Source organism: Sinohyriopsis cumingii, chromosome 3, assembly GCF_028554795.1.
Source record: "Sinohyriopsis cumingii isolate HCF-2022 chromosome 3, ASM2855479v2, whole genome shotgun sequence".
Classification (NCBI taxonomy): Eukaryota; Metazoa; Mollusca; class Bivalvia; order Unionida; family Unionidae; genus Sinohyriopsis; species Sinohyriopsis cumingii.
This window is the reverse complement of record NC_142963.1, coordinates 1,219,228-1,233,506: the sequence shown is the minus strand read 5'-3', so window position 1 is coordinate 1,233,506 and position 14,279 is coordinate 1,219,228. Positions and strand designations below refer to the sequence as shown.

Here is a 14,279-nt window from a genome sequence, read left to right as displayed (position 1 = left end):
ATAGTTGCTTCAGAGAACTTGACCATTGTCAGCAGGAAGCATCCCCGCACTGCAGTTTTTGCAAGTTTTCACAGACCATGCAGATCAGCCATCAAATGTGGCTGCAAAGACTTCAAATAGAAATGATAACAACACACCGTCCAGTTAGGTCAACATTACTTCAAAATAACTTCTTTTCAATAATTCTGAACAGAAATTATATAATAAGAAACATACAAGCGTGCAAACATTTAAAGTTTGCACAAATAACACTGGTCTGCCATTACCAAAAATAGAAGAATTTTTAAATGTCATATTTAACATTTCACATTTCAGTTTGACAGGAAGGTCTTTAAAATGCTTACAAACGATCTGCTTTCCAATACAGTAATTATTGCACAAACTAAATTGCCTATATATATATATATACACACACACACTCTTCCATCAGGTTGTTAATGTTTTATTACTAAAAAGTCAAAGAGTTCATCGTTTCTTTATGTGGGATTTGTAGCAGACCCATCACCCACTCCCTTGTTCAGTTTGCTGACGTATCAGTTTCTAGGTCCTGTTTGGATAAAGACATCAGGCAGCTCTCTCAATGATATCTTGTCTGTCCCAGAAATGATGGAAGATAGGATGGTACTTTGTCATATTGCCATTTCTATTTGTAGCATGATATAGACTTGTTTATTCACCCACTTGTATTGTTTCAGGTCTTAATTTAGAAAACAATTGGGTATTTTAGGTCTTCATATCAGATAAAGGATGTTCAAGTATTTGAACAGATTAGTGGTCTGAGCCTCCCAGTTATTTGACCTCGATTTTCCTTTAGAATTGACAGATAATGTAAGCCACCATTTCCTTGGTATAAACAATATTATTAGGTTTTATCTTAATTAAATTCAGCAAATTTTTGTTAGACACACCAGTACATAAAGAATTGAGTACTTTATATACTCACTTATAAGATTAGCCCAACTGCAAACTGCACAGACCCAGATCTGCAATGACATGATGCACTGGCAGATCTAGGTCTGTGCAGTTTTTTAGGAGTTCTCAGTAGAATAAATGGTATAGGCCCTGATCTGCAGGTGCATTATGCTATGTCAGGTCAGGATCTTTGTTGTTTGCATTTTGACACAACTTATAAGTGAGTATATAAGGCAACAAGCAAATATCAGATATACTTGCTTATAAGTTGGGTCCAACTGCAAACTGCATGGATCCAGATATGATGTTGCATAATGCATTAGCAGATCTGGGTCTGTTTAATTTGTTAGGAGTACTTAGTAGAATAAATGACAGGCCCTGATCTGCTGGTACATTATACAATGGCAGATCAGAGTCAATACAAAGGGTTTGAAACTGAAGAATAGTGTGTACTTGTTCATACATGTATCATGAACCGAAGGTCATGTGATACTTCCAAGAACTTGTTCACAATATTTTTAAGTATCAAACCATTAACTGTTAAATATTGAATAGATAAAATGAAAGGATAATATCAGGACACATGATTGGTAACTGTCAGAAAGGATACTATTTAAAGGTGTATGTGTTGATGCTGATGGAATGATTTGGTTTGGTTGGGTTTGGTTTCATGAGATTTAATGCCATTTTTCGGTGCAGTGAATGTTAGGAATTGAAATCTAGTATTCAAAAGCCACTCATGTCATTGACATCAGTTATGTATAGCTGTTGTTCCCTTTAGGGAATTCATAAAATGGCAGATCAGACATTATCCAATTTTTTTTATTGAAAACCCCAAAAATCAAAATACAAGTTTTTTTCCAGTATATAAATTTAAATAAGAAATTGTGTACAAGTGTTTTTACATATGAATTAACAGTAGTTGAATTTTGATGGACTTTTGTTGTCCTATACACATGCTGATTTATACACATGTGGCCAAAGGCATACAAAAAAATGGACCAATCCAAGCATGTTTTAGATGTGATGGGGGAGGGGATATTAATGGAGTAACCTGGAAGCTGAACATGTCTAAACCGTACCACTGACAATGTTTCCAACCCAATTACAATTTCTTACTACACAACAAAAGCCAGGTTTAAAAATATGACCTTAAGTGTGGACAACAGTTCTTGTATTGCAAGTGTCATGTGATATTATTGATCTTTAAAAAGTGCAGTTCTTGTATCACGGGTGTTGTGTGATTTTATTGATCTTTAACGAGCTCAGCTCTTGTAGCACGGGTGTTGTATGATTTTATTGATCTTTAACGAGCTCAGCTCTTGTATCACGGGTGTCATATGATTTTATTGATCTTTAACGAGCTCAGTTCTTGTATCATGGGTGTCGTGTGATTTTATTGATCTTTAACGAGCTCAGCTCTTGTATCACAGGTGTCATGTGATTTTATTGAGCTTTAACAAGTGCAACTCTTGTGTTACGGGTGTCATGTTATCTTATTGATCTTTAACGAGCTCATCTCTTTGCATTGTGGGTGTCGTATGATTTTATTGATCTTTAACGAGCTCAGTTCTTGTATCACGGGTGTCGTGTGATTTTATTGATCTTTAACGAGCTCAGCTCTTGTATCACTGGTGTTGTATGATTTTATTGATCTTTAACGAGCTCAGCTCTTGTATCATGGGTGTCGTATGATTTTATTGATCTCTAACGAGCTCAGTTCTTGTATCATGGCTGTCATGTGATTTTATTGAGCTTTAACAAGTGCAACTCTTGTGTTACGGGTGTCATGTTATTTTATTGATCTTTAATGAGCTCATCTCTTTGCATTGTGGGTGTCGTATGATTTTATTGATCTTTAACGAGCTCAGTTCTTGTATCACGGGTGTCGTGTGATTTTATTGATCTTTAACGAGCTCAGCTCTTGTATCATGGGTGTCGTATGATTTTATTGATCTTTAACGAGCTCAGCTCTTGTATCACGGGTGTCGTATGATTTTATTGAACTTTAACGAGCTCTGCTCTTGTATCTCGGGTGTCGTATGATTTTATTGATCTTTAACGAGCTCAGTTCTTGTATCACGGGTGTCATGTGATTTTATTGATCTTTAACGAGCTCAGCTCTTGTATCATGGGTGTCGTATGATTTTATTGAGCTTTAACAAGTGCAACTCTTGTGTTACGGGTGTCATGTTATTTTATTGATCTTTAACGAGCTCATCTCTTTGCATTGTGGGTGTCATGTGATTTTATTGGTCTTTAATGAGCACAGCTCTTGTATTACCAGTGGCATGTGATTTTATTGATCTTTAACGAGCACAGCTCTTGTGTTACGGGTGTCATTGATTTTATTGATCTTTAATGAGTACAGCTCTTATAATATGGGTGTCGTGTGATTTTATTGATCTTTAACAAGTGCTTCACAGGCCAGCATTAGGCTGATAATACTGATTTACACATGCTCAGCCTCTCGCTTTCTCCAAAATGTCCCCCACCCCCTTATGTCTAAAGTATGCTGGAGGGTGTTCTATTTTCAATGAGTCATACTGGGACAAGAATCAGGACAGATTGAATTATCTATGGACACTGACAGTTAGCTGCACACACACACACACACACACTCTATTTGTCAGTTTATTTTTATTGTATTACATGAGTTCTTGAGACATGCTTTTTCATTGGTTTGGTTTTGGATTTGTGGGGTTTAAGGCCATTTTTCATAGTGGTCAGAATTTTTGGTGGAGGAAAAACCCAGGGAGAACCACTGACCTACAAGAAGCTACTGCAAACTTTCTCACATACCCACAGTGGTTTAACTCAGAACTCAGATGGACATATGTTGTTGTTGTTGTTGTTGTGGGGTTTAACGCCATTTTTCAGCACGATAGGGCTATACATGGCGGCCAGTATTAATGGTGGAGGAAGAACCCGGAAAACCCCGGAAAGAACCACCGACCCACGAGAAGCTACTGGCAAGCTTTCTCACATGTCCACATTGGCTGAATCTTAGACTCGAACCGCCACAGACATAGGTGAGATGGCAGTGATCCGTAATGAAGAGCGCTTTAGACCACTCGGCCACTCCGGGCCCCCAGATGGACATAAGTGAGATGCATGAGTAATCTGTACAGACCACTTGGTCACTAGAGTCCCTGTTTTTCATTGCATTATGTGATATATTATTAGTAATAATCACATTGCGCAGTCATAATATTTACTCTAAAGATTTCATCATATCTTTTGTTGTTTGAATTGTTATTTGCACTTTTTAGAAGTTTGCACTAAATCATGTAATGCTTCATTTAAAAGCCATTGATGAGGTGAATATGAACTTTGATGGACACATAAAGTTGTATTACCTTTGCTTTGTGTTGGTCAGTATAAGGTTTACTATTAAATAAACATTTATAATCATTTCATCAGAGGTCTGTGATTGTATAATATTTAACAAAGATTTAAATAATTAATGTCAACATCATGCAAGCTACCTGTATATTATCAATACTAAAATGTATCAGTTGTACCAGAGTCCATTATGGTTGCCAATGACATAATCAGAAAAGCCCATTATTCAAGGATTATGGCAGAGCATATTCCTGACACTTGGGTCACATTCTCAGGATTTTAATAAGCAATGGACCTTTCCAAAATTTGCACAAAGTCTCTACACAAACATTTGTATAAGAAAATCTTTTCTAATGCACCAAAAATAAATAACATTTTATAGCCTTGTCACTTAAACTATAAAATAACCTTCTGCAAAATTTGAGGAAAATTCGAGCAGTAGTTTCTGTCATATCTTGAATCAGAGTTACTATAGTAGTTCCTTGAGTTGTGAGAAACATTTACCATAGCCAGTAAAATAGCTCCAATGTCACAGGATTCATACGGTCTTTGAAGGTCTTTGATAGTTTGGGAAAAATGAGGTAGCATTTTCAAGGCCTTGAAAGTTTGGGAAAATTGAGAAGATTACCCTGAGGTCTTTAAAAGTCTTTGAAAATTGAAATAAACCCAAATTTTTTTATTTCTTTCCATAATCACAAATAAATTATCCAAGGTTGTTAGATTCGGATGTAGTCGAGTTTTCCTGTTTTTTTATTTTGATGACTGATTCAGTTTCATTTCATCATTAAACAATATTGCAGTATTTTGCATTCGTTGTTTGCTCATATAACATAACTTGTATACTAAATGTTAGCAAAAATAGGTCTTGGAAATCTATATTTGTGGTCTTTGAAAGTTTGGAAAAAGTCTTTGAATTTATCATTAAGAATTCTGTATGAACCTTGAATGAGCTAACATTTCTTACTGTGAAATGACCCAGTTACAGACTTCACATAGTTATTTCAATAGACAGACAATTCCTAATCAACCTTGCTTAGCACATAATCAGTACTTGTCTAATTATCCATGGCCAATCAAAGAGCTATCAAGCTTGTGAGTAGTTGCATAGTGTTGCATAATGTTAGACAACACATGGTAGACATAATCATGGACATAGACAAATTTTATTTTAGAGTTGGAATTGTGTTTCCATAATATTAATAATAACGAACTGGTATTGTCGTATTATATTAGCATAGTAATTTTTTACATACAGCAGTACAGGTCTAACAGAATTAATATTTATTTTCTTATTCTTCTTCTTATTGTGGATCTTGGAACTCATTTCTTCAGTAAGACATTAAAGAATGAACAAAAGTCATTGTCATGTGACCTCAAACCCATGACCATTGCATTCAGAGGTAGTTTTTCTCAACCAGTGCTCTTGGCAGTCAGTTGTTCCCATGTCAGCAGGTAACAGTTATATACTGTTCACATGTCAATAGGTGACAATTATGTATTGTTCACATGTCAGCAGATGACTTGTACTGTTAACATGTCAGCAGGTGACAATTATATACTGTTCACATGTCAGCAGGTGACAATTATATACCGTTCACATGTCAGTGGGTGACAGTTATCTCATGACCAAGGTTCCTGTAAATGATAACATGATATGTGCATTTAATGATGCTGTACATTTAATCAGTTTACATTTAATGATGCTGTACAGTGTACTTACATTTAATTCTGTGATACAGGGTGTATATATTTAATGATGATGTACAAGATATGTAAATTTAATGATACTGTACAGGATGTATACTTTTAATGACCCTGTACAGGATGTATACTTTTAATGATCCTGTACAGGATGTATACTTTTAATGATACTTTACATGATGAATACTTTTAATGATCCTGTACAGGATGTATACTTTTAATGATCCTGTACAGGATGTATACTTTTAATGATACTGTACAGAATGTATACTTTTAATGATCCTGTACAGGATGTATACTTTTAATGATCCTGTACAGGATGTATACTTTTAATGATCCTGTACAGGATGTATACTTTTAATGATACTGTACAGGATGTATACTTTTAATGATCCTGTACAGGGTGTGTACATTAATAGTTATGGTTTTATTTGTAGATGTATTGGGAGTTCTCCAAGACTTGGATGAAACCTCCAAGAGAAAGATTGATATCCTGGACCACTTTGTGGTAAGTATACATATAGCTTAGACAAGATACTTTTTTCTGTGGACTTTTTCATGTACCAAATTTTCCCTCTATTGTATTTTTTCTTTATGAATTTTTATAATTTTTGATCATGTTATTGACCTAATGTTTTTGAAAGTATGAAAATATCTAAATTCTCTATCAGATTACTCCATTCGCATACAAGTGCCTTTGGACACCTCTACCCGATTTGCATACAAGCACCTTTGGACGCCTCTACCCAATTTTCATACAATTGCCTTTTAACGCCTGTTGTAAACATCAGCCATTTTTAGCGGGTTTTCATAGCGCCACCTTCTGAGAAAACCCTCTATTAGACACCTCATTGATTGCTGTAAATGACCATTACATCAGATCACATTGTTGCTGTTTATGCTCTGGTCGAAATCGGCTATTTAAAGTGACTGGGTCATATTATCCACTTTCCAAAATAGAGGTTGCGGATTTCGTTCAGTACTTTTCACGATTAGAGTCACAACTATTAAAACTTAAAAAACTTAGGTAAAGGCTCTGATGTTGATGTAGGTAGCAATTAGTTTTTTAAATTATCAAATTCAGATGACTTAGTGATGTAGACGCAGACAAAGAACTTGTAAAATTTGAGTATGAGAAATGGCAGCTACGGTTAAAAAATTCTTCCATGAAAAATAATTAGACAGCTATAACAATTTGACTTTACTCTTAAAGTTTTTGGTACATAATAGATGTGTACCAAAAATGAAGATGGTTAATATCGATGTTAAACGTAACATATACTACACTGCTTAACAGTTAACAGGCAGGCCTTTGTGTATGGAGTCAAATAGGTAACAGGTGTTCTATTTATAGCACACTGCACTGGGTAACTTTGCTACATGTGTATCAAAGGGCTAAAAAGCCATACACTCTATGAGGTAAAGAGTTAACTGGACCAGGTTAAGATTTCAGGATCTTCACAATGGTCTGCTTATGGCATATGTTCAACTAGCCTTGTACAGTACTGTGCTTTTTTGGGTCCAGTTTTTTTACCACAACACACAGAATTTTATAATGATTAGATGTTCTTTTACAAACATTCTTTCTTTTATAGGTGGACCTAAAGAGACTTATGCTGATTAGTAATGACCAGTGCCGTAACACAGCACATGCCCTTGTCATGAGGTTCATTAGGCAGAATCCCAAGTAAGAATGGTTCATTTGAAAATTTCACAGTAAACTGACACTTGGCCAGCATTCAGAATATATGCCTGCAATCCTAAAACCACCATTTTCAGAAAGAATCAGTAAATAGTTAAAGAAAATTTAGCAGGTCTGAAAGCGAATTTCGAAAGCTTATTTCATTTAATTATATTACATTGTAATATTCTTATCCTTTTTACTACCCCAAAGATACTCTACAGGACAGTTTGCATATCTCACAGATACCTCTGCTAATTACATTTAAGGGAACCCAGGTGGTCAAGTTGTCTAATAATATGGGGCCCAGGGGGCCAAGTTGTCTAATAATATGGGACCATGGGGCCAAGTTGTCTAAGATGCTTGCCTTTACAGATCACTGACATCACGGACATCTCACTGCTGTCCACATGGATTCTAGTCTCAGCTTAGCTAATATGGGTATATGAGAAAGCTTGCCAGTAGCTTCCAGTTGGTGGGTGGTTCTTCCCAGGGTTTTTCTGGGTTCTTCCGCCAAATATCCAGGATGCCATGTATAGCTTATCATGTGCTGAAAAATGGCATTAAACACACACAAAAACAGACAAGAAAAACTTATCAAATTCATTGAACTATTTGGTGTTGTTGGGGATGGGAATAATCATAAGTGTCAATCCATTTGCTCATGAGTGAGATCAACTTTTTGAAATGTGTCAAGTCCACAATTCAGCCTTAAGAGCTGAACAGTATAAGTTAGTGTCATGTCTGCAATTTCAATTTAGAATTGTTCAGTTCTATTTGCATTTTTTTATTTAAGTGTAAAAAAATGGCAAGAATGTTATAACCCTTGCAAACAGTACTTGTATCAGGTTAAGTTGGCTTCCATGGTGTATCACCTGGCAAGGTACTTTACTCCAGTTGTATTAGTACAATTTAATCTTTTATGTTTTGGTTTGCCATTAAACACCAAAAGAAGAAAAGCCTTTTTTAAATACAAAAGCAAGCCATGTCAGAGCTTCCCCAGCTCATAATCACATTGTCTAATTATCAGCATCAACCAGTTGCTAATTAAATGTTGTATATTTTTAAAATTTAATGAGTGAGAGCCATGCATATTTATTAGGTGATTTTGAGTGTGATTGACAAAGCTATTTCCACTCAGAAAGCCATGATTCTGATCTGATTTTCATCAAAACTGGAATATGGGCTTGTATAAAAAGGGATCTGGGTGACTGAGTGCTCTAAGGCAGATCACTCACCTCTTTCTGTAATGGTTCAAGTCTCAGCCTGACCAGCAAGAGTGCATGAAGCTTGCCATGAGCTTCTAACAGGTTGGGGGTTCTTTCCTCCACAAAATATACTGGCTGCCATATATAGCCTATCACGTATCTTAAAATGGTGTTAAACCCACAAAGAAATAATAATGTTCAAGATTTTGGGCAATTAAAAAAATTAGTGGGATCCACGCATATTAATGAGCTGATCTTGCATCTGATTTGCTAACTTTGTTACCAGTTTTGAAGCCATATTATGGATATGTTTATCATTAACAAAATCTGGATGATATCACTTATGAGCAAGAGACTGTACATAGTAATATTTTAAATGTACCTTAATTTTATACATACATTTTATCAAGTTATAGTAAAAACATAAAATCAACATGATATTAAGTTCTGAAGATTGTTTACGTAAAATATGTTTTTAGAATACTACGCAAGACTGCTTAGTGTAATGGTGAACTGTTAAGTTATGAAAGCAGGTAAGTGGTATCAGGCCCACATGGGTTTCTTGTTTAATGTGACTTTTACACTTTTCGGTTCCATACTTCATGTCTTTATGGCATCACTCATCAATATCCATTATTCAGATCACTTCACTATTTAGCATGGGTCTTTTAAAATCTTCATCTGTATCTATTTATGCAGTGATGAACAAGATAGCATAGGGAGAAAGTTCAATATTTCAAAGAAAAAAATACTGCTTGTAAAGTTTTAGAAGTCCTTGAATACTTGTAAAGTCATTTAACAAGACTTTCCAGGGCTGTACAAACCGTGTTCTGATCTTTACCGCCACTTACCATTATGATGTAGCTACAGTTGAAGAAGACTGAAATAATTTGTAATTGACAAATAATTAATTTTTGGATCATTTTATTTCAATCTTTGATATGGAAACATAATTTCTAAATTTTAATTTTTCAGACAAGGGGTAGACTTTGTATCCACTTTCCTGCAATGTCTGGACAGTAAAAGCCCAGATATTGTTAATTCAGCCCTACGGAACCTGCCTGAATTTACTGTTTTGTGCCAAGGTAGGTATCATTCTTACATTAAAGCCATTTTATCCAGCCAGTTATCTGAATGTATTGAAATCTGAACAGATTTCCTCTATTAATCTTTCAGAAATTTTATCTGTCCAGATTCTTTGTTAATCTGTTTGAAAACAAGTTGGGACCAAAAGTTCCAAATTAATAGGCTTTACTGGTTGTAATTGTCAGTAGCATTAGAGAGTTTGTTCTATAGAATTGTATAAAGATATGCAAAAATTGATTTTTCATTCTTAATTACATAAGATCTTTTTTGGGGGGGGACAGTTTCTTCATACTTTACAAAAAAAGGTATTCATATATTTATGTCAGTTAATGTTAATGTGAATGCTGATTATTCATTTCTCTTTTTTATTATTTCACTTCCTTTATATTAGTTTTTTGGGGGTTGGCTGAGTGGTCTAAAGCACTCACCTTTAAAGATTGCTACCATCTCGGCCTATGTGGGTATGTGAGAAAGCTGCCAGTAGCTTCCCATGGATTGGTGTTTCTAATTGGGGTTTTCCTGGGTTCTTCCTCCTCCACTTATTCTGGCTGCCATGTATAGCCTATCTTGCACTGAGAAATGGCTTTATACCTCAAATTAACAACAACTTTAGGTTTTTCTTTACATTTACATGCTAGAATATGGATATAAGGTTTCCTTGAACTGTTTTTTTTTTCATAAATATCCAAACAGTAAAGAGGTCTTATGCTATAATGAACAATTTTGGGTCCTTACAAATTGCTCATTATAAACAAGGCATTTGTTATAACAAAGTAATCTCGCTCTGTTTTTATGCTATCTGGTGTCCTATGTTTGTGTTTGTTAGATCAAGGAATTCATATTATCAGGGTTTTTATAGATAGGATTTACTGCACTAATGTGTGAGCTATCTTGATTATTTGGATAATACTGCACTCATTATAACACTTTGCATAGGAACTATAGGTTTTATCACATTGTATTCTGAATGTATTACAATCAGGTACAGCACCCCCACATTATAATGCTGTCAGTAGGAACTATAGGTTTGTCACATTGTATTTTGAATGTGGTAAAATCAAGTACAGCACACCCCACATTATAATGCTGTCAGTAGGAACTATAGGTTTTATCACATTGTATTCTGAATGTATTACAATCAAGTACAGCACCCCCACATTATAATGCTGTCAATAGGAACTATAGGTTTTATCACATTGTATTCTGAATGTATTACAGTCAAGTACAGCACTCCCACATTATAATGCTGTCAATAGGAACTATAGGTTTTATCGCGTTGTATTCTGAATGTATTACAATCAAGTACAGCACCCCCACATTATAATGCTGTCAATAGGAACTATAGGTTTTCTCACATTGTATTCCGAATGTATTACAATCAAGTACAGCAGTCCCACATTATAATGCTGTCATTAGGAACTATAGGTTTTATCACATTGTATTCTGAATGTATTACAATCAAGTACAGCACCCCCACATTATAATGCTGTCATTAGGAACTATAGGATTTATCGCATTGTATTCCAAATTTATTACAATCAAGTACAGCAGTCCCTCGTTATAATGCTGTCATTTGGAACTATAGGTTTTATCACATTGTATTCTGAATGTATTGCAGTCAGGTACAGCACCCCCACATTATAATGCTGTCATTAGGAACTATAGGTTTTATCACATTGTATTCTGAATGTATTGTAGTCAAGTACAACACTCCCTCGTTATAATGCTGTCCATAGGAACTATAGATTTTATCACATTGTATTCCAAATTTATTATGATCAAGTACAACACTCCCTCATTATAATGCTCTTCATAGGAACTATAGGTTTTTTCACATTGTATTCTGAATTTATTACAATCAAGTACAACACCCCCACATTATAATGCTGTCCATAGGAACTGTAGGTTTTATCATATTGTATTTTGAATGTACTGCAATCAAATACAGCACTTCCTCATTATAATACCATCCATGAGAGCCATAAAGTTTAATGCTTTATAGTACACCACCTTATAATGATGTAAATGATACATGTAATTCTCCTAATGAATAATGAAATGGGATCGATGACACCACTCACCTTATAACAGGACTTGTGCTACAATGAAGGGCCTTATAGTGAGGGAGTACAGTAATTTTAATTTTGTACAATTTTCAGATTAATAGCTGTAGGATGACAATATATTGGATACATTTTTCAGGTTTCTTTTTCTTGAAAGATTTTTTTACAATTAAGACAATGGTACACGTTTTCTCAATTTATTTCTTTTATTTTTGCTTCTGTATAATGAGTACCAAGCTGTGTACAGCATTGACCCAGATGTGCTTTCTTGTAAAAAAAGAAAAGAAATAGCACTGGTGGATCAGTCTGCCCTCTTCACACTACTGTTCTTTTCTTCCTTGTGGACTGTTCACTTATACTCTATCAGAGAACATTGTATGAAAACACAACAATAGTGCCCACTGCAACAGATATTATTACCACAGTATTTTGTTTCTGGATGAACAGGAAATACATATAAGCCTTCAAGAATTTATTGTGATGTTCATGTACCATTACTAATTGTGATTCAAAGTACACATCATTAAGCTGGATCTACCAGCACAAATTTGGATCTATGCTCACAGTTGGTTGAGGGTTATACACAGATAAATAAATTATTTGGTACTCTTGATAGCTGCTCTAATGTTGATATGAAGTGGTCCTCTCAGTTGAGCTTCATTTGCTAAATGGTCCTGATGATAACTTCAGTGTTGATATAAAGTGGTCTTTAGGCTGGAGATAGCTGGAAAAAAACATTAAAAATATTCACAAGCTTCAAATTGGTCACGATATAACGTTGTATGCGTCACTTCAGATAGAATCCAATAGTACAATAATCTATTGAGTTTTGTTTCCTTTTAGCTTTGTGGGTTGTAAATAATTATGTAAAGAGAAAAATGGTAAGTTTTTTAATCTCCTATTTACCACTTTGTTAGCAGTTTGCAGCAATGTACTTTATAATTTTTTTTATAGAAAAAGCTGACGTTATTCTGCAGAAAGCTTTTACAGTGGGGATCAACAGCTCCATCGAGACCAGCACATACATTAGCGAGACTCTTCAGCTGCTAAATCTGGACACCTCATGAAAGTCATTCTTACATATTCTCTGTTTCCAAAATGGAAAACCACCATTTTAGCGTGCCTAAGCCTTAGGGGTGCTGATATGATGACATTCATGTGTCAAACTATTAGGTAAATCCCAAAGGAGTGAAGTCTCTATACAGATGATGCACAAAAGCAAAATCTGCAGGTGACCATGTGTGATATTTTGGTCAGCATATATCAGGCAAGATGAAGAGTTCTCCTAAAGCTAAATATATGAGTTTATGGATAATGTACAGTTTGCTCTGAGCAAATATTTGCCAGAACATAGAAAGAGTTTGAGTCCATTAGCTCAAAAATATTCTTTCAAGAGCTTCAACCAACATTTGTAAATAAAAAGCATGAATTATTGTTATTCTTACATAATTCAGATGCTGTGTGTATAAACTCAATACCAGATAGCCACAAAAAGTGATTTTAATGACACCAGGCTCTACTCAAGCAACATTATGAAATTCCAATGTACCATTAGAGTTGACATCACAAAAATGCACGTTGTCAGAAAACCCTGAACAAGCCCAATCATGTAAGAATGGAGTGTAAATGCAGATCCATGATGAATGAAATTAATATGCTGATGGCGAAAGAAAATTACTTTATAAGTTGTTGTAAAAATGAAATCAGTCTACAGTTTGTTGAAACAAGTTCACATTTAAGATAGTGAGTCAATAGGCAGCTGTTATAATAAAATTGTTGGGAACATCAGGTGCAAATCCTTTAGTGGATGCATTCTAAGATGTCAAGACAAAAAACTAGTATGCCCACCCATATATATATATATATATATATATATATATATATATATATATATATATTATTTTTGTTCCTTCAGTTTTTGATTATTGTCTCCCTGTATGCAAGATCAGATCATAAACAAATTCAATTTTAATTTCACTTTCCATTTTTGGAGAGAGTGAGAGAGGGGAGATTGTTTTTTAGAGGTAAATAAAATCAGATTTAAAAGTTTGCAATTGTCTTTATTTTTTTTAAACAATATGTCAGTACTAAACAGGCTTTAATAGGAATATGTATTTCCCCTGACAACTTGTGTTGTAATAGAATTTTTGCACCTTAAATTTGACTTTGATTTACAAAGTCTACAAATTGTTTATTTATATGGAAATCTGCATATAATGGGTCAAGTATATTTTCCACTCACATAAAATGAATTAAAGTTTAGAACAATGTAACTAATACTGA

General features: G+C 34.6%; 1 protein-coding gene across 1 annotated transcript in view; it reads left to right on the top strand.

The window, feature by feature from the left end:
- LOC149802330 (integrator complex subunit 1-like) overlaps positions 1-14,045 on the top strand; it is a 159,643-nt gene extending 145,598 nt beyond the window's left edge. The window contains exons 43-46 of the mRNA XM_089951540.1: positions 6,396-6,466; positions 7,554-7,645; positions 9,823-9,932; positions 12,951-14,045. Coding sequence (XP_089807666.1) covers positions 6,396-6,466; positions 7,554-7,645; positions 9,823-9,932; positions 12,951-13,063 — 386 coding nt within the window. The 3' untranslated portion in view covers positions 13,064-14,045. The remainder of the gene's footprint in view (positions 1-6,395; positions 6,467-7,553; positions 7,646-9,822; positions 9,933-12,950) is intronic.
- Positions 14,046-14,279: the final 234 nt, after the last annotated feature.